Source organism: Rosa rugosa, chromosome 6, assembly GCF_958449725.1.
Source record: "Rosa rugosa chromosome 6, drRosRugo1.1, whole genome shotgun sequence".
Classification (NCBI taxonomy): Eukaryota; Viridiplantae; Streptophyta; class Magnoliopsida; order Rosales; family Rosaceae; genus Rosa; species Rosa rugosa.
In genome coordinates this window covers 50,678,770-50,699,016 of record NC_084825.1, presented here as the reverse complement: position 1 = coordinate 50,699,016, position 20,247 = coordinate 50,678,770, and the positions used below count along the sequence as shown (strand labels likewise).

General features: G+C 39.4%; 2 protein-coding genes and 1 non-coding gene across 3 annotated transcripts; 2 read left to right on the top strand and 1 right to left on the bottom strand.

Annotated features, from left to right (window-relative positions):
* The first annotated feature begins 823 nt into the window (after positions 1–823).
* Positions 824–6,279, top strand: LOC133714590 (phosphoglucomutase, chloroplastic). Its single transcript, XM_062140737.1, has 22 exons — positions 824–1,152; positions 1,249–1,314; positions 1,526–1,570; positions 1,665–1,757; positions 1,893–1,945; positions 2,145–2,196; positions 2,303–2,371; positions 2,567–2,635; positions 3,004–3,126; positions 3,212–3,261; positions 3,451–3,529; positions 3,611–3,675; positions 3,764–3,831; positions 4,082–4,200; positions 4,302–4,376; positions 4,460–4,575; positions 5,045–5,186; positions 5,332–5,413; positions 5,484–5,530; positions 5,645–5,722; positions 5,815–5,920; positions 6,001–6,279. Exons 1-22 carry the CDS (start codon positions 946–948, stop codon positions 6,066–6,068), a joined length of 1,872 nt encoding a protein of 623 aa, XP_061996721.1. The 5' UTR covers positions 824–945; the 3' UTR covers positions 6,069–6,279.
* A 4,914-nt stretch (positions 6,280–11,193) lies between these two features.
* On the bottom strand, positions 11,194–17,424 carry LOC133716966 (uncharacterized). The gene has a single exon (XM_062143592.1). The coding sequence runs from the start codon at positions 17,422–17,424 to the stop codon at positions 11,521–11,523; it is 5,904 nt and encodes a 1,967-aa protein (XP_061999576.1). The 3' UTR covers positions 11,194–11,520.
* LOC133719103 (small nucleolar RNA R71) lies at positions 16,739–16,845 on the top strand. The gene has a single exon (XR_009850831.1). It is a non-coding gene; the product is annotated as a small nucleolar RNA R71 (small nucleolar RNA).
* Positions 17,425–20,247: the final 2,823 nt, after the last annotated feature.

The following is a 20,247-nucleotide window of genomic DNA, read 5'->3' as shown; positions in this document are numbered from 1 at the left end:
GGGCCGGCAGAGGAGTCGGTGCGATCTGGGCGGTGGTGGAGGGATGGCAGTGGTGGTGGTGGTGTCGGGTTAGGGTTGACTCTGCAAGATCTGGGCTTGCCTTGCCTAGCAGGCTCAATTTTTGGGCTCTGGCCAGATCGTGGCCCAATCTTAAACTCAGTTGGAGGCCCAACCAACCGATACCGAGAAGTTGGTATACCGACTTTTGTGGCCGGTAATGACACTTCATTTTGTGTACCAATAAACTCTGGTACGGTAGGTGGTTTTAGACTTGAAGGCCCGGTACCATACCGAACCCAGCCCTAGTCGGGTGCATAGGTTTCAATTCCATCTAAATTTGGGAACCGTTTGCACTGGGTTTCGGTGATGCCTTCGGAATGATGGCGTCAAGACCATGTGGTGGCATTTCTGTGCGGCGTGGCGGCAGCAGACAGTGAGATCTTGATGGTGGCGGCGGTGCTCGGTGCTCACACACCCTTGAGATCTTACTGGACCATTTGTTGAAGATATATTAATATTCATTCATTGATAAATCAGTAAGTCTACTTCATACTGGTTTATCAATGAATGGAGTCAATTTACCTTGATATTAAATTAATCCACTCTTAACATATTTTAATACATTATTATTGTACGGTAAACAAACTTACACGCAGAATACAGAATACAACAACCAAAGGCTAACCCAACGTGACTCAAAAGTACGAAAATGGCAAAAGGCCGAAAATGAAAGCCAAAAAAAAAAAAAAAAAGGTCACATGATGACATGAAACTGGAGATAAGTGTTTCCCAACGTACATGTGGCGACCATGGATTTTCAAATCAAACTCCTAATTATCAGGCAGCATATAGTCCAAGAATAGATCTTCCCAAATTTCTTCTTCTTCTTCTTCTTCTGTCTGCCAACACACACGCACACACTCAGTCACAAACACAAACTCAAGAATGGCACTTTCTCTCAGACTACACACCCTTCTCTCCACCACTTCCAGACCCAACTTTTCATCAAATGCCACTCTCACTCCTCCAAACCCATCTCTCTCTCTCTCCTCCTCACTTCTTCCCCACCACCTCCCTCTCAGAACCCCACACTCCCTTACCATCAAAGCCGCCTCTTCTCCAGCAACCGTAGCAGAGCCCAAGGGCATCAAGGTCCTCTCTTTCAGTCCATTATATGTGTGTTCTGCTGATACTCTGTTCGTGTCTTGAATTTAATGATTTAACAAATTGGTTTTCTTTTTGTTTCAGATTAATTTGGTTCCCACCAAACCGATCGAAGGCCAGAAGACCGGAACCAGCGGTCTCCGAAAGAAGGTATTTATCTATCATTTATTGTTTTTGATGTGCCATTCTGTTGAAATGAAGAAAATTGTGATTCAAGTAAGCCAATTGGTTAAGCATGCCTAGCTGAATAGTGTTTGTATTGGAAAGACCTGTCATTGATCACTTTCGTTTCTGCATTGTATCTGCAATGAAATTGAATGAGGGGCCTTAACTCGTTTTCCCCAAAATGTCTGTTTTGTAGGTGAAAGTTTTTCAGCAAGAGAATTACCTTGCCAATTGGATCCAGGTTTGAGCGCTTGCACTTATTTGCGGTGTGGAATTCATCTTTGCGTTCAGTGCATTGTGGCTTTCTGAGTGATTTTGAATTTTCTGTTGCGTAGGCGTTATTTGATTCATTGCCACCAGAGGATTACAAGGATGGTTTACTGGTGTTGGGAGGTGATGGTCGTTACTTTAATCGTGAAGCTGCACAGGTTCTCTTATAAAAGTTTCATCCTTTATTTTTCACTCAATGCTTGCATTAAATTTGCTGTTTTCATTTGATCTCCATTCATATTGGAAATCCTACTTTCTGTTTTTATGATCATTGTTTTGGATCTGTAATGCAGATTATCATCAAAATTGCCGCAGGGAATGGTGTTGGGAAAATTTTGGTTGGCAAGTAAGTGCCTGGATTAGCTGCTGTCTCAAGTACTAGTAGTTGCCTTTACATAATTGTTTCAATTTCGTGTGATGGCTGATGTGGAATTTTAGATTTTCATGCATCTAATTGCATGTTTTGATCATTTCTACTTTCTCCTCAGGTAATACCTTTAAGCTTTAGTAATATGAGTTAATGATAGGATTTCTATAAAATGCAGGGAAGGAATTTTGTCAACACCTGCTGTTTCTGCTGTTATCCGCAAGAGGAAGGCAAGCTACTTCTGCTTGATTCTTTTGTATTTCATCATCATGGCCGATCATTATACAGTGTACTTACTAGCCTTTTGTCTTCTTTGTAATGTTTCAAAATTTACAGGCCAATGGTGGTTTTATAATGAGTGCAAGCCACAATCCTGGTGGACCTGATTATGATTGGGGTATTAAGGTGAGTTTCTCATGCACACATAAAATGGAGAATGCATAGTGCAATGTATAGTATGACCGGATCATAGTCCTTACACTTGCCATTTTTCAACTTCTTATATTATTTTCAACTTCTTCTTATATTATGACACATTACAATGTTTAAAAAATCGACGACTAGATAAAATCTGACTCAACATCTATGATCATTTCCCAGTTTAATTACAGTAGTGGACAACCTGCACCTGAGTCCATCACTGACAAGATTTATGGAAACACTCTTTCTGTAAGTATCTGATTTTGTATGCTTATTTGCTACCCTTCTTATCCTTGTATTCACATTTGTTGAATTTGGTTTCTGTGTTGTTGCTCCATAACCTTTTCTAACTCACCCAAAAGAAGAAACAACTTATAATTTGTCTCAGTCAGATGTCAAATTTAAGAAACACAGTAAGATCTCTTTGATTCAAAATTCACTTACTTTGCAAAACAGTTAGTTTCCTCCTGGCAGTCTCTGTAGGAGAAGTCTTGACCTCTAGTTATATATCTTGAAGTATAAATTCCAAAACTTAAAACTTTTCGTATAATTTTCATATGCTTTTTACCTATACCATTTCTGAGTGATTAAGTTTGAATCCTGTAAATGCCATGCAGATCTCGGAAATAAAGATAGCAGACATCGCTGATGTTGACTTATCTTCTGTTGGAGTTATAAACTATGGAAACTTCACTGTTGAAGTTATTGATCCAGTTACTGACTATTTGGAACTAATGGAGGTGCAGACAAAAATCATGTTTTTTGTTATTTTTTATGACAAATAATCTCGTTTGGATACCACTGACTGTTCAATATTTCCTGCAGAATGTATTTGATTTCCAGCTTATCAAAAATCTTCTGAAGTTAGACTTCAGGTATACTTATCTGCCCTCTATCAAGAAGAATTTTTACCGTGTGCTAGCTTATTTTGGTTGTATAGCTTATTTATTAGCAGATTATGAATTGCTTCATATTCAATTCATGCCATATCTGTGTGTAAGGTGCTCAATATGGTAGATGATATTTCCATGATTCTAGACTACTTAATGGCTGGAACTTTCCAGGTTTCTATTTGATGCCATGCATGCTGTTACTGGTGCTTATGCAAAACCCATCTTTGTGGATAAACTGGGAGCCACTCCGGTATGTTAGACTAATTGGAGAATGATTATAATCTATTTCAGATCTGTTTTCCTCATGACAGCTGTTAGACATGTCATGTAGGATTCAATTTCAAATGGAGTGCCTCTAGAGGATTTTGGGCATGGTCATCCAGATCCTAATCTCACGTAAGAGTTTAATGGTATTGATGATGCTCAGTTCATAACTTTTTATCATATTAGGGCACTGCTAACATGTTATTATGTTGTCAAACAGGTATGCTAAGGATCTCGTCGATGTTTTGTACAGTAAAAATGGACCCGACTTTGGAGCCGCAAGTGATGGTATGTTAACTAAGGCAGCAGAACTTGTACTAATGACTTTATGAATTAGGAGGCGTAAAGTTTTATTAGTATAATTTTTGATGTTCCAAACTTAATTGCGCTCAGATAGTAAGAGAAAATCACAATGCATGGAAGTGCTGAAGTCAGAGATTATACAACTCCTTTTCTTTGTTGTTTTAGAAGTTGCAATGGACATATCAATTTGTTGAATAACAAAAAAAATTCTTTTTTTTTTTCCTTTTTAAATCAGGGGATGGTGATAGAAACATGATTCTTGGTAAAGGCTTTTTTGTTACTCCTTCAGACTCTGTTGCAATTATCGCAGCCAATGCTCAAGAAGCTATTCCATATTTTCAGAGTGGCCCCAAGGTGTGCACTTGTTTTCAACTTTGCAGCTTCTTACTTATCTCATGTGACTATCTTTAGAACAGCAGTATATAACTCTTTTTCATCCATTTAAAATTATTTAGGGATTAGCACGGTCCATGCCAACAAGCGGTGCACTTGATCATGTTGCTGAAAAGTTAAAGCTTCCTTTCTTTGAGGTTTATCTCTCTTGACTATTGTACTTGAAGCAGTGATTTATGTCTAAGAGATGCACTTCTCATAACATCTTATGTAACCTCAGGTTCCCACTGGTTGGAAGTTCTTTGGGAATCTTATGGATGCTGGGAAGTTATCTATATGTGGGGAAGAGAGTTTTGGAACAGGTTCTGACCACATCCGCGAGAAGGATGGCATATGGTATTTGACTAAAAATCTATACTTTCGGGTTCTCATAGTGTGCACCTTTTGCCTACTTTGAATAAGACTTATTTACATATTCGAAAATGGGTTTATTAACAAAAGGTGCAACTCTGCTGAAGTTTTGCTTCTTGAATGTTTTGTTTGATAGTGTGAATTCTCTCATATCTAAGTGAAATGTGTGGAGTTAAAGCTCTTCCCTCCCAATAGGCTCACTTTCTAATGTAGTTATTGTAGTTTCTTTTATCAAACCCTACTTGGCTTTGATTCTACTGGTACAAAATGGTTTCTAACAGCTTGCTATTCTTTTCCAAAATCAGTCCTTTAAATGAATTGTCTGATGCTTCAATTTTCTTGGACAAGTTGTAGCTACTTATGGGCATATCACACTTTAAGTAGATTTTTTTTCTCATTGCTTCATCACAATAATTGTCACTTCCAGAGTGAGACCTGAGTTTTTAAATGACAGGGCTGTCTTAGCTTGGCTTTCTATCATTGCATATCGGAACAAAGACAAAAAACCTGGCGAGAAGTTGGTCTCTGTTGCAGACGTTGTGAAGGAACACTGGGCAACCTATGGAAGAAATTTCTTTTCTCGATATGACTATGAAGTAAGCATCGTAACTGCAATTTGAACCATACTTTCATAATCACCGAATGCACTTTACTTTCAGTTCTGGAGCTTTGTGATCATCCGTTTAGATTAACTTATCTTTTACTGGGGTAGCTTCAATGTTTTAATTAGCCTTTATCCAGGAATGTGCATCTGAAGGTGCCAATAAGATGATAAATCATCTTAGAGAATTAATCTCTAGGAGCAAGCCTGGTGAAAAGTTTGGTAAGTTTTTACATGTATTTCCCTTTGTTGCTACCATGACCTTTTGGATGCTGAAAATATCACAACACAGGAAATTATGCTCTCAAATTTGCCGATGACTTCACCTATACTGATCCTGTAAGTTCCAGAGCGCTACATGTTTTCCATCCTTTCCCAATTCTGTGGCTTAAAGCAAATGAATAAAGTGTTTGGGATCAACATGTTTAAATCCAATCTCCTATGATTTTGTAGGTTGATGGAAGTGTGGCATCAAAGCAAGGTGTTCGGTTTGTTTTTACTGATGGATCGAGGATCATATATCGTTTATCAGTAATAAGCTTTTCTTCATTCTATAATTCTTTTTATTTTAAGAAGCTCTTCTTCTGCAGAATGTAATTGACTTTCAAATATCATATATACAGGGAACAGGTTCAGCAGGAGCAACTATTCGAATATACATTGAACAGTATGAACCAGATGTCTCCAAACATGATGAGGACGCCCAAGTGGCACTGAAACCCTTAATAGGTTAGTGTACTGCCATTTACTTCAGTAACAAAGGACGTATATAACTGTAACTTATACATCCTTTTCTGGTTATGCTTTAGATTTGGCATTGTCTGTATCGAAGCTGAAGGAGTTCACTGGAAGGGAGAAGCCCACAGTCATCACATAAAGCACAACTCCATAACTGGTATCATCTGTCATAAGAATCACCCCAAGTTAGTAGTGCCAGGGGCCAGTGAGTTGTGGTACATATCCCACCTTTTAAGTTTTCGTGTACGGTTGGTAATCTGGCTTGTTTTCTTGAAAAATAAATCATGACCCTTGTAATATGTTGGAAGGAAAATATATGAAAGTGAAAGGCATTTCCTTGTTGCTTTAAAGCACCTGATTGGAATAAAACTTGAACTCCTAACTTATACACAGAATAAACATCCCATCTCAAGTGGAAAACCGGTTACTCTGTTTGAACCTTCAATGTGTTTTTTTTTTTTTTTTTTTTTTTTCACTTTGGAATGCAAACTTATTAGAAAGAGCCTTGAAACGGAGCTCAAACAGAGGAGCAGGAACACAATAACGTCTGCTGGAACACCAAAACGCTAAATAGCACATTTGCCCCAAAAATAAAGAAATGGCAAGACCCTAAACCCCACAAGGCCCAACTAATATCAGGAAGTCTTCATCCAAGAAAAGCATTGAAAGAAATAAACTTGCTTCTAACAGTATTGATCATAGTGTACTTGGCCTAATCTCATTTCAAAGTGAGACTAATCTGATAAAGTTTCATACAGAAAAGGGGTGCTGTCCGCTTCGGTGATAGGAAGCATTTACTCTTGCAACTACACTAGATCCAGTTCGAATCTCCCATCTCTTTTGGCTTCTCACAATCTGAGGCTCGTCACTCATCATTGCCTTTGTTGAGAGGCATACCAGGCTTTTCAGAAAGGCAGGGTGCAACCTAGTAGCAACTGACTAGTTCAATGACCCCAATATGCCATCATTCATGTTCGTCTCGTTTGGAACATAATGAACAACAGCTACTTGTTGATTTCTGATACTTGAGTCTCCTATGGTTCATGTAGACCTGATCAGTTCTCCACAATAATTAAACAGCATCCAATAGCCGCTTCCCGACCCTTTTACATGGGAGCTGACTGTAAAACTAAACGAGCAGGACCACCATCCTCCTCACTTTATAGACTGGATTATGCATAACGGGAAGATGAAAAGACTACTCTTACAATTAGATACCTCCTCCTAGCTAGTCCTGTACTTCTCTCAGAGCGACATCTGCACCGCTCGACTTTCCTTTCTAGGGATGTGACATTCTCTTTTTTCTAGCTGCTTCTACACTTTGCTCTGTCCTTCTGTTTCTGATTATTGTGGTTATATGATTTATTTCATATTGGTGAATGTTGTGTCAACGATGTCACCAATGCAAATCCATGATGGGTTTTCCCACTATACAATCAATTTTATGCAACTAAGACCAACCATTCATTTAGATTCCACACTTTCTCAGATCAAAATACTTGAAGACTGAAGATTGGTTGTTAGTGCATTTGGGTGAGGTAGTAACAGGAATCAAGAATGACAGGATTTGGGTCCCCTTAGCTGTTCTTGTACCTTCTTGTTGCTTTTATTGGTTCAAGGGTAATGCTAGTTCTACTTTTGCCCAAAGTTTTCTGGAAAAAACAAGTTCCCATTTCTTGTTGATAACTAAATTTATAAGCTATTGATTTTCCTTATTCTCCTGCAAATATGTCGATTGTAATATAGGGAAATAAGGGTCTCCCGCAGAGGATTAAGTTAAACTAAAAGCTTCAACAAAAGTCACAAAACGTGACTGCAGTTCCTACTGAACAGCAGTCGGAAAACAAACTAAAATCCTAACCAAAACAACCCAGAAAAATATGAAAATTTACAGAGACGTACTAGGCACACAAGGCGTCCAGCACACAAAATTTGGGAATTTTTGGAGTTCGTTTACTATGAGAATAAAATACGTTAAAACAGAGAACAGAACGTAAAATAAAGAAAAGCTGATTTGAGATTGGTTGATATCAAGATGATGAAACTAGCTAGGAAGGAAGTATCCACCTCCAACAATCACACACAACACACTTTGTCCAATTTACTTCCACTTAACTTAGTTGAAGACGCTCAGATTGGCTCGGTACGCTTGAACACAACCTATTACTCTTTCTTACTTTGTACGCTAGGCAGGAAGTGCTCTACACCTAGACTATTCCCAAGCAATGCAACCTAAAGGTACGTTTATTAGATTAAACATGCAGAGATCATTAAGTTTGAAAAGAGTTTGAGCAATCACTAGGCATCGCAAATAACTTAGAGCCTTGCTAAACCTAGGGTTTTGTCTACTTGATAGTGAAAACCACCAATTACTTCTCTAGACAATTTGAGGAATCCAACTATTGATCCAGGCATCAAATAATCAAAGTATTAGAACCCTAGCATGCATACTAAGTAGGCCTCCAAAGCATACAAACATAGAACTCATCAATGAGAAATCGGTAAACTAAACCTCAACTTTATTAATTGGAAAACAAATTGAATGTCAAAGCATGTTGTGGATCATGTCTAGGGCTTCAACTACCCCCTAGCTACTGGAAATTTAGTTACACCTAATGGAAGTCAAAAACACAGTTGAGTTCATGGAGAAAGAAGACAACAAAAACCAAGAAATAGGAAAAGGCTGATCGGCGATCGATCGTCGGCAGGCAGCGATCGATCGTTTTCGGTGATGGTTGTAATTCTTCTTCTTTTTCAGCTCTTCTGCGTCTCTCCTCTTCCGTATGTGTGATGGTATGGTTCTTCAACGTCTAAGGAGAGATTTTATTCAGTTTGTAACTCTTTTCTTCTTTCCTTTTGGGACTCTAATTCCTTGGCTTCCACGGAAAGCTCCTTTATTAATGTTCTGATTGATTTTGGATTCATTGACATCCTTCTATCCAATAAGAGCAGCCAAGATAATTAATTGCTGAATATCTTTTTCTTCATGTTGCCGTATGCTTCCTTGACTCATCAAGATTCCACACTTCTCCATTATTTGCACAAATCTCCTTCCTTTTGCTCATATTTCTTTCCTTGCTTTGGCAAACCTAATAAACATAAAAATAACTAAATTAACCAGAAAATAAGATAAACTAACAAAGTAAATATGGGAATTACCAACATTATTATCGCATAATTATGCTCCGATCAAATACCCCCACACTTAAGCTTTGCTAGTCCCTAGCAAACAAAGAACTAACTAGAACAAACGACACGAACCTAATGTCTTCCAAACATCTCAGAGAACTTATAATGCCCACAAGTATGGTTAACAAGATTCACACAACCACATGTCAGAATTCATAACCTCACTTAAAAGCTAATTTATTTTGATAACCATAGTGCTAAAGTTATAATACATGAACAATCAAACTAGTGCAACAAAGGAGAACCAACTTATTCATGGGTCAAACATGCGTCAACTCAATTTCTCACAAAGATGCTCTCAATTTCTTTTCACTCATGATTTTCTAACTTGATGTATAAGCATAGATTTCACTCAAGTTATATGTGAGATGAATGATATAGTAAGACAAACAAATAGCTCACATATGATAACAAGAAAGAAAGGCTTTTTCTGAAATTTTTTTTTTTTACATATGATCCCATGATTGGAATGCCAAAACTCGGACGAAAGGCCAGTGACACCATATGCTCACCCCTCCACACAAGTCTCCACAAATCGAATGCACAACTTCAAAGATCAAAAAGGTCTTTATTCAAGGTTACAATGGGGCCAAGGGTTAAGGTTAAATGAAAGAAAGGATAGGAAATTCAAAGATCCTAAGAACCTAGTGGAGCACTAGAAGAACATAAGAGATAAAAGAATCTTGAAACTCTTCAAGGTAATCAATTTTCGAACACATGAAGCACGCAATTTTTTTTTCAAGGCCAGATGTCATCTTTTTGGGCCTTTGCTTCATTATAACCTCAACAGCTACAACATGAATGTATCAAATCCAAGGAAGTATTTTGCTTTTTGATTCTTTTGATTTTTCTTTTTCGGCTATCACATATTTTTTTCTCTGTTTTTTTTTTTTTTTTTTTTCAACAGCCATAAACACATACTTTTTTTTTTTTTTTTCTTCTTCCTTGGATCGATGTACAATGAACTCCCCCACACTTGCTTACAAAAGTACCTTGAACATACATATATCTCTAAAAATATTTGCTCCACTAATTCCTTAGAATAGGGTAAGGATAAATCTATACTAAGCTTAGGGTTAAGGAATTTGTGGGTGATGAAACAAAAAGGCTTAATTAGGCTCAAGGGGGTTAACTAGGGGATTGCACATCTTGTGTGCATAAAAGGGACACAGGTTAATTTGGCTATGGTGGTAATCCTAGTGCCTTTATCCCTTCCCATCCATCATGCAATTCAACCATACGCTTCAAGAGGCTTTGGGGCAAGTTCTAGCATTTGTCCTTATAAAATATGCAAGTCGAATCCGAGTCTCAACCAAGATGAATAAAAGATGAGATCATGCAAAATCCTCGTCAAGAAAATAAGATGATTCTATACTAAGCACTCAGAAAAGAAATAGCACATATACAGGCTCAAAAGCTCACAAGGGTTTAAATCAAGTTTAACCTGTCATAGCATGCATCCATCAATTCTCAAGTGTTACATTAATCCAACCATCAATGTATATAAATCAAACACAATAATCATCAAAATCTATTAACAATTATTTGAAATCAAGAATCCAACACGTGCCTGCAATCCTTTTGTGACCAACATATAAATCCGAAAGTTCATGCTCATCATAGAGTTGGAAGACTCCTAAGACTCAAAGAAAAATAAAACCTAAAACTAGACTCTTTTTTTTATTTTTTATTTTTATTTTTATTTTTTATTTTTTATTTTTTAAACAAAGAATGACTCAAAAACAAATTGACAAATTTGTATTTCCCTCCCCCACACTTAAACTAGACATTGTCCTCAATGTATGGCAATATAACGCACAATGCACCAGGAAAGCATAGAGAAAGAAAATCCAAAAGAGGGCAAGTAGGAAGATAAGAAAGGTTATAGAAAAGCTCCCCCTTGTAGACCTCCAGCTGCTCACAACCTTTGGAGAGGACTGAAATTAGACACCATCTGCAAGGCACAAGGCCTTGACTTCCACAATGGAAGCTCCGTGCTATATGGACTCCAAGAGGTCGCAAATTTGCGCAGGTCCCTGTTTTGCTGGACTGACCTTTCGGTACTCAAAGTGGAACTGGGAACGCAGCAGAACTCCGAATCCAGTGCTGTAAAATCGTACAGAAACTAGACTCAGAGAGCTTTCTATGCATATATGGCACGTCTCCTGGTTCCATCGGAGCTAAAAACGGCAGCCAGCCAAAGTCGACTGACTGCGCAGCCAGCACTCTGTTTTCGAGCAGGAAAGGAAAACTTCCTAGCCTTTCTTAATGGGTACACCTGCACACTCACAAAACACATTAAAACGAACTAACAAGACTCAAATTAAAAACAAAAAAGTTTGGGTTGCCTCCCAACAAGCGCTTGTTTTAACGTCCTTCCAGCCGGACGTGGACCAAGAAATTTACTCAAGGGGAGGGGGTTCATGGAGGGGTACATCCTCCACTTCTTGCTCCACAAATGACTCATAGTAAGGTTTGAGTCGATGGCCATTGACCTTGAATTTCATTCCGGTCTTTGCACTTTGAATTTCTACTGCACCATGATGAAACACATTAGTAACAACGAATGGACCAATCCAACGTGAACGAAGCTTACCAGGGAATAATTTAAGGCGGGAATGGAAAAGAAGGACTTTTTGTCCAACATCAAAAGTCTTCCTCATTATCATCTTGTCATGAAATGCCTTAGTCTTCTCCTTGTATATCTTAGCACTCTCATAAGCTTCATTGCGGATTTCCTCAAGCTCATTCAGCTGAAGTTTTCTATGCAAGCCCGCAACGTCCAAGTCCATGTTAAATTTCTTGACCGCCCACCATGCTCGATGTTCCAACTCCACGGGTAAGTGGCATGGCTTACCATAAACAATTCGGAAGGGTGACATGCCAATGGGTGTCTTGAAGGCAGTCCTATAAGCCCATAAAGCGTCATCTAATCTCAAGCTCCAATCCTTCCTATTTGGTGCCACAGTCTTCTCTAAGATTTGCTTGATTTCACGGTTGGACACTTCCGCTTGCCCACTTGTTTGGGGATGATATGGTGTAGACACTTTGTGGGTGATATTGTACTTCCGAAGGAGAGCTTCAAAGGTCCTATTGCAAAAATGCGATCCACCATCACTGATTATGGCTCTTGGGGTCCCAAATCTAGAAAAGATGTGAGCTTTAAGGAAATCTGAAACCACTTTAGCATCGTTAGTCCGGGTGGCTTTTGCCTCCACCCATTTAGACACATAATCAACTGCAAGTAGAATGTAAAGAAAGCCATATGAAGAAGGGAATGGACCCATGAAATCAATGCCCCAAATATCGAATATTTCAACACTTATGATTGGAGTTTGAGGCATTTGATCCCTTGGACCCAAGTTACCTGTACGTTGACATCTATCACATGTCTTGCAAAAGAGATAAGCATCCTTGAATAATGTAGGCCAATAGAATCCACATTCAAGGACCTTCAAGGCAGTCCTTTTTGCTCCAAAGTGTCCTCCACAAGCATAAGTATGGCAAAAGGTTAGTATAGAATGAAATTCAGATTCATGGACACACCTTCTTACCAATTGATCTGCGCAAAACTTCCATAAGTATGGCTCATCCCAAACATATTGCCTTGAGGTTTTGATCAACTTATCCTTTTGAGCTCGAGTGAAATTTTCCGGAACTAGCTTGGTTGCCTTATAATTGACGATGTCTGCGAACCATGGCTCAAAAGAAGAAGAAGAAAATTTCGGGTTCCTGGCGAGATCGATCGTTTGGACGGTGAGATCGATCGTTTTGCTTTCTGAACCTGAAAACGATCGATCGTTGAAATGGGCGAGATCGATCGTTTTGCTTTCTGACCTCTCTGTATGAGCCAACGATCGATCGCTAGAAAGGCTGAGATCGATCGTTTTTCCTTCTGATCCCAATTTTTGTATTTCAAACAATTGCTCGTCTGGGAAAGTTTCCTTCAATGGTAGTGCATCTTCTTCCTCCTTTGAGCTATGCACCAACCTACTCAAATGATCAGCTACCACATTCTCACATCCCTTCTTGTCCTTGATCTCCAAATTGAATTCTTGAAGGAGGAGAATCCATCTAATTAACCGAGGCTTTGCTTCCTTCGTTGTAAGTAGGTACCTAAGGGCTGCATGATCAGAGAAAACAATAACTTTAGTACCCAAAAGATATGAACGAAACTTTTCCAAAGCAAACACAACGGCTAATAATTCTTTTTCTGTGGTGGAATAATTGAGTTGGGCATCATTGAGCGTCCTTGACGCATAGTAAATAACATGAGGGATCTTTTCAACTCTTTGGCCCAACACAGCTCCCACGGCATAATCAGATGCATCACACATAAGCTCAAAGGGAAGGCTCCAATCCGGTGGCATGATAACAGGGGCCTCAGTCAACATCTTCTTTAGCTTCTCAAAGGCCTCCATGCACTCCTTGTCGAAGACAAAAGGGACATCTTTTTGAAGTAGTCGACATAATGGTCTTGTGATCTTCGAGTGGTCCTTGATGAAACGTCGATAGAAACCTGCATGACCAAGAAAAGAACGCACCTCCTTCACGGATGTGGGAGGTGGTAAGGAGCGTACAAGATCTATCTTTGCTTTGTCTACTTCTATCCCTTTAGCAGATATAATATGACCCAAAACTATACCTTGTTGCACCATAAAATGACACTTTTCCCAGTTTAAAACAAGATTAGTTTCTTGACATCTCTTAAGAACTAAAGATAGATTAAATAGACAAGAATCAAAAGAGTCACCGTAGAGAGAAAAATCGTCCATGAAGACCTCGATGATCTTTTCAACCATATCAGAAAATATGCTCATCATGCACCTTTGGAATGTCGCAGGGGCGTTGCATAGACCAAAAGGCATCCTCCGGTATGCGAATGTCCCAAAAGGACATGTGAAAGTTGTCTTTTCTTGGTCCTCCGGGTGAATAGCAATTTGATTGTAACCGGAGTATCCGTCCAAGAAACAATAATATGCATGACCTGCAAGTCTTTCCAACATCTGATCAATAAAAGGCAAAGGAAAATGGTCCTTACGTGTAGTCGTGTTGAGTTTGCGGTAGTCAATGCAAACCCTCCAACCGGTTTGAACTCGGGTTGGAACCAATTCATTGTCTTCATTCTTCACAACTGTGATGCCAGAACGCTTAGGTACAACTTGGACCGGACTCACCCATTCGCTATCAGAGATGGGATAAATGATGCCCACATCAAGGAGTTTGAGAACCTCCTTCTTGACTACCTCCATCATAGGCGGATTGAGACGTCTTTGGGCCTCTCTTGATGGTTTGGTGCCTTCTTCTAAGAGAATTCGATGCATACACATGGAAGGGCTTATTCCCTTTATATCTGCTATGCTCCATGCAATTGCTGATTTGTGTTCCCTTAGAACTCTCACCAATTTCTCTTCCTCATTCATAGAAAGATTGGCTGCAATGATGACTGGTAATGTCTCATTCTCTCCCAAAAAGGCATACTTCAAGTGTTCGGGCAATGGTTTCAGTTCTAATTTGGGTGCCTGGATCACAGAAGGAGCAAGTTTTTCATCAGTTAATGGAAGAGGAATGAATTTAGAGTTAAACTTAGCTGGGATATAAGGTGGAGCATCAAGGGCAGCAGCTATTTCAAGCAATTCATCATCAAAAACCATAGAAGAAGAAGCAGCGATTTTTATGGCAGACGACAAACGATCGATCGCTGCATTCCCTGCGATCGATCGCTTCTGGGAGCTTAAACCAAGTTCCAATGTTTTCTTGAGCGGGTCTTCCCCCACACTTGCTTCAAAGGTGTCCTGCACTAAAAATTCAAGAGCATCAATAGAAAAACAGGAATGAATGTCACTAGGGTACCTCATAGCTTCAAAGATATTGAAGCTTATAACATCTCCATCGAATTCCATGGTCAAGGTTCCTTCAAAGACATCTATCTTTGTGCGAGCAGTCCTCAAGAATGGACGACCAAGAATGAGTGGTAAGTCATATGGCACAGGCTCGGGTTCCATGTCAAGCACAAAGAAATCCGCGGGGAATATCAAATGATTAACTTGAACCAAGACATCCTCCACAAGACCCTTAGGAAGAGCTATTGAGCGATCCGCTAATTGGATAGTTACCGGTGTTGGTTTGAGCTCACCTAGATTCAAAGACTCATAGACAGAGAAAGGCATTAGATTAATTGAAGCACCTAAGTCTAATAAAGCCTTACCAAACCTTTTATCCCCAATGATGCAAGGGATTGTAAACCTTCCGGGATCCTTCAACTTAGGAGGTAGCTTTCTCAAGAGCACAGCGGATACTTCTTCACTTAGAGCAACGGTTTCCTTCTCCTTGTACTTCCGTTTGTTAATGCACAACTCCTTGAGAAATTTAGCATATCGCGGTATTTGCTTTATAGCATCTAAGAGAGGGATGTTAACTTGGACTTTACGAAAAGTTTCCAAGACATCCTTCTCTTCTTGCTCTTTCTTGGAGCTCATGAACCTGCGAGGGAAAGGAATACATGAAGTAACCAACTTAGGAGGATTAAGATCTTTTACCTTTGGAGGGGAAGAAACATGAACATTCTGATCAACCCCCGTGAGATCGATCGTTGGGATTGGAGAGATCGATCGTTTGGCTTCTGAGGTCATAAACGATCGATCGTTTAGATGGCCGAGATCGATCGTTTTCTCTCCAGGGATGATTCTCTCTTCCTCCCTTGAACTTCTCTGCGCCTCCTTCTCTTCTTGATCTTTCTTGGATGTTCTTTGGTGCCCAGAGATTTCTTCCAATTGTCTACCACTCCTTAGAGTGATTGCATTAAGCTCAGCCCGACGTCCATCCCTTGGATTTTGAACGGTTGTGCTAGGGAGGGTGCCAGGAAGTCTAGTTTGCATCTCGGTTGCAAGTTGCCCAACTTGCCTTTCCAAATTCTTGATGGATTGACCATGCTCTTTGAGTTGAGATCTTGCCTCTTGTATGAAGGATGCGGCATCCTTTTGGAAGGATGCAGTGTCCTTTTGGAATGATGCAGTGTTCAAAGCCATCTCCTTCACTAGTTCTTCCAATGACTTGCTTGAGGATTGTTGAGGAGGATTTTGTTGATAGACTTGCTGCTTGGCCCCTTGTTGGAATCCAGGTGGTCCATTGTAGACGCCTTGAGTATGTCGAAGCACGTTGTCATTACCGCCCCAACGGAAGTTTGGGTGATCCTTCCATCCCGGATTGTACGTGTTCGAGTAAGGGTCATATTTGGGCCTTTGTTGCCCCATGTAATTCACCTGTTCCTCAGACATAGCAGACATAGGACATCTATCAGTAGTATGATCAGAATAGGAACAAATAGAGCATACCTGAGGTGTTGCCTTAATGCCATTGCCTAAGGCATTCATTAACATGTCAATCTTTCTTTCCACAGCCACCATTTGGTTCCTTGAATCAACTTCATACACTCCACGTCCTCTTGTACGTTTATCCCTTGTGTAGAATTGTCTATTGTTGTCGGCCAAATCATCAATCAGATTATATGCTTCTTGACCGGTTTTATTCATGAAAGTCCCTCCACACGCAGAATCAACGCTGCCCCTATTAGCTATGTCCAATCCATCATAGAAAAATTGGACAAGGTCATTCAGACTGAAGTTGTGATGGGGACACTTCCTTTGCAACTCCTGAAATTCCTCCCATGCCTCATATAGTGTATCTCCATCCTTTTGAGTGAAGTTTTGAATCTCCCTCCTTAGTCGTTTTGTCAGTTGAGCGGGGAAATATTGTTTCAAAAACTTCTTAACCATTTCATCCCAAGTTGTGATGATACCTGCAGGTAACGAGTACAACCAACGTTTTGCATCATCTTTTAAAGAAAAGGGAAATAGAAGTAACCTGAGTCCTTCTGGTTGGATGTTCTGAATGGTTTGCAGCTTGCAAATATCTAAGAATTCCCTAATGTGAACATTAGGATCCTCAGATGGTGTGCCCGAGTACTTAGGCAGTGAGTTCAGGAGCTGCACAGGAATGGAGAAGGCTTGATTGCCCGGTGGTGTGTAAGCTATGCATGAGGGGGATTCCGAAGCTGTAGGAACAAAAGCATCCTTCAGTGCCATGTCGCGTCTTGGGGGTTCCTCTTTGTCCTCGTGAGTTGAATGTGCAGGTGAGTTTGGTGGTGTTTTCTCGTCCTCCTCCCCTTGTGAAGAAGTAGAACCCGCCGTTGTGTCGTGAATTGGCAAACTAGTTCCCTTCGTTTGCTTCCTATTCGACTTGCAAGTGCGTTCTATCTCTGAATCCAAGGGGGTAAGATTGCCTTGAGCAGTTCTACGAGTAAGCATACACCTGAAAACACAAACCAAAGAAACACTAAGTAAGAAACTAAAACAAAAATCAAATTAAACAAACTAGTAGAAGCAATTAGAATAAAAGTAATCCCCGGCGACACGGCGCCAAAAATTGATAACTAAATTTATAAGCTATTGATTTTCCTTATTCTCCTGCAAATATGTCGATTGTAATATAGGGAAATAAGGGTCTCCCGCAGAGGATTAAGTTAAACTAAAAGCTTCAACAAAAGTCACAAAACGTGACTGCAGTTCCTACTGAACAGCAGTCGGAAAACAAACTAAAATCCTAACCAAAACAACCCAGAAAAATATGAAAATTTACAGAGACGTACTAGACACACAAGGCGTCCAGCACACAAAATTTGGGAATTTTTGGAGTTCGTTTACTATGAGAATAAAATACGTTAAAACAGAGAACAGAACGTAAAATAAAGAAAAGCTGATTTGAGATTGGTTGATATCAAGATGATGAAACTAGCTAGGAAGGAAGTATCCACCTCCAACAATCACACACAACACACTTTGTCCAATTTACTTCCACTTAACTTAGTTGAAGACGCTCAGATTGGCTCGGTACGCTTGAACACAACCTATTACTCTTTCTTACTTTGTACGCTAGGCAGGAAGTGCTCTACACCTAGACTATTCCCAAGCAATGCAACCTAAAGGTACGTTTATTAGATTAAACATGCAGAGATCATTAAGTTTGAAAAGAGTTTGAGCAATCACTAGGCATCGCAAATAACTTAGAGCCTTGCTAAACCTAGGGTTTTGTCTACTTGATAGTGAAAACCACCAATTACTTCTCTAGACAATTTGAGGAATCCAACTATTGATCCAGGCATCAAATAATCAAAGTATTAGAACCCTAGCATGCATACTAAGTAGGCCTCCAAAGCATACAAACATAGAACTCATCAATGAGAAATAGGTAAACTAAACCTCAACTTTATTAATTGGAAAACAAATTGAATGTCAAAGCATGTTGTGGATCATGTCTAGGGCTTCAACTACCCCCTAGCTACTGGAAATTTAGTTACACATAATGGAAGTCAAAAACACAGTTGAGTTCATGGAGAAAGAAGACAACAAAAACCAAGAAATAGGAAAAGGCTGATCGGCGATCGATCGTCGGCAGGCAGCGATCGATCGTTTTCGGTGATGGTTGTAATTCTTCTTCTTTTTCAGCTCTTCTGCGTCTCTCCTCTTCCGTATGTGTGATGGTATGGTTCTTCAACGTCTAAGGAGAGATTTTATTCAGTTTGTAACTCTTTTCTTCTTTCCTTTTGGGACTCTAATTCCTTGGCTTCCACGGAAAGCTCCTTTATTAATGTTCTGATTGATTTTGGATTCATTGACATCCTTCTATCCAATAAGAGCAGCCAAGATAATTAATTGCTGAATATCTTTTTCTTCATGTTGCCGTATGCTTCCTTGACTCATCAAGATTCCACACTTCTCCATTATTTGCACAAATCTCCTTCCTTTTGCTCATATTTCTTTCCTTGCTTTGGCAAACCTAATAAACATAAAAATAACTAAATTAACCAGAAAATAAGATAAACTAACAAAGTAAATATGGGAATTACCAACATTATTATCGCATAATTATGCTCCGATCACTTGTGTTGAAAGATGGCACCAAAGTAGTTGATGTTGAAGCCTAAACCGCAATATAAATTTTTGACATAATTGCCACAAGCAAGCCAAGCAAAACCGGCTTTTCTTGCTTTAAAGTCCAAAACCAAAATCAAATCCAGATTGTCTTTGCCCCCCATTGTCCAATACGATCTTAAATCTCTATGCAGAAGAAGACCCACCAGCAAATAATGGTAGAGATGCTGAGAAAAGTAAGCAACCTTTTAGTGGATATATAGTAAGAGATAGAGGCCAGATTGATGGACACTGTGTTTGTCCTTATAGAATTATGACACTGCTACTCAGCTCAGCTGTTTTGAAAGTATTTAGATCGAGCAGACCCTAGTTGTTGATAGATCCAATCTTCTTGGGTCTATCAGTTTCATGGGAGAAGAGCTAGAACTCCAACCATCATCTTCTTCTTTGTGTTCATGTTCATGTTAATGTGCCTCACTCGTGGGCAGGGACCTTCATGTCTCTCATTCCCACCTACTATGTCTTCTTCTTCTGTCCTGTAGATAATAGGGAGTGAGGAATGTTTGAATTGTTATTTGGAAAGAACATTATGGGACAGCATTAGTTATGGTGCTCCACAATAATAACAAGAGTCCAACAATAATTTTGGGACAAACTTATAACTTAAGGCCACACATCAAAGATATTTTAAGGAATAAAGGAGTTTAAAGAGTGTAAGCATTTGATATCTGCATTGTTAGTGTGATCCCCCATTATACAGACAATGAATCAAAAGAATCGCACGCATGAAAAATCAAAAATGGTCAATACTATTTCTTAATATTTGCTTTGCTTTGTAACACGCTTTTTTTAACACGTTGTTTGGCTTCCTTGAGAATGCCATTTAGCCATCGACTCTTAAACAAGTCAACATCATACTAGAAGTACTAAAAGAAAGAAGAAAATTTCCACAAAAACTGAGGCAGTGAGAAATCGAAATCCAACAGAGGTTTATACTATGATGAATATTGAAATCCAACAATAGAATTCACCCACAAATTCTCAATAGTGAACCAAAGCACTCCTTATACATGCTTCGAACTCTAATCCTACTGCAACCTTTACACTCGATTTTGACTGGGTAAACAGCATTGGTAGAAATGGAAATCGAAGTCCAAATTAGTTACCAAAACTGAAGTTAGCGGTCCAAACTCACGCGTA

Bases quoted from the DNA above. Each gene is read 5' to 3' on its own strand.
- LOC133714590 (XM_062140737.1), top strand. From the start codon at position 946: ATGGCACTTTCTCTCAGACTACACACCCTTCTCTCCACCACTTCCAGA. The intron at 1,571-1,664 runs GTTTGAGCGCTT...TCTGTTGCGTAG, and splicing joins ACCTTGCCAATTGGATCCAG to GCGTTATTTGATTCATTGCC. The intron at 4,377-4,459 runs GTTTATCTCTCT...ATGTAACCTCAG, and splicing joins TAAAGCTTCCTTTCTTTGAG to GTTCCCACTGGTTGGAAGTT.
- LOC133716966 (XM_062143592.1), bottom strand. From the start codon at position 17,424: ATGCTTACTCGTAGAACTGCTCAAGGCAATCTTACCCCCTTGGATTCA.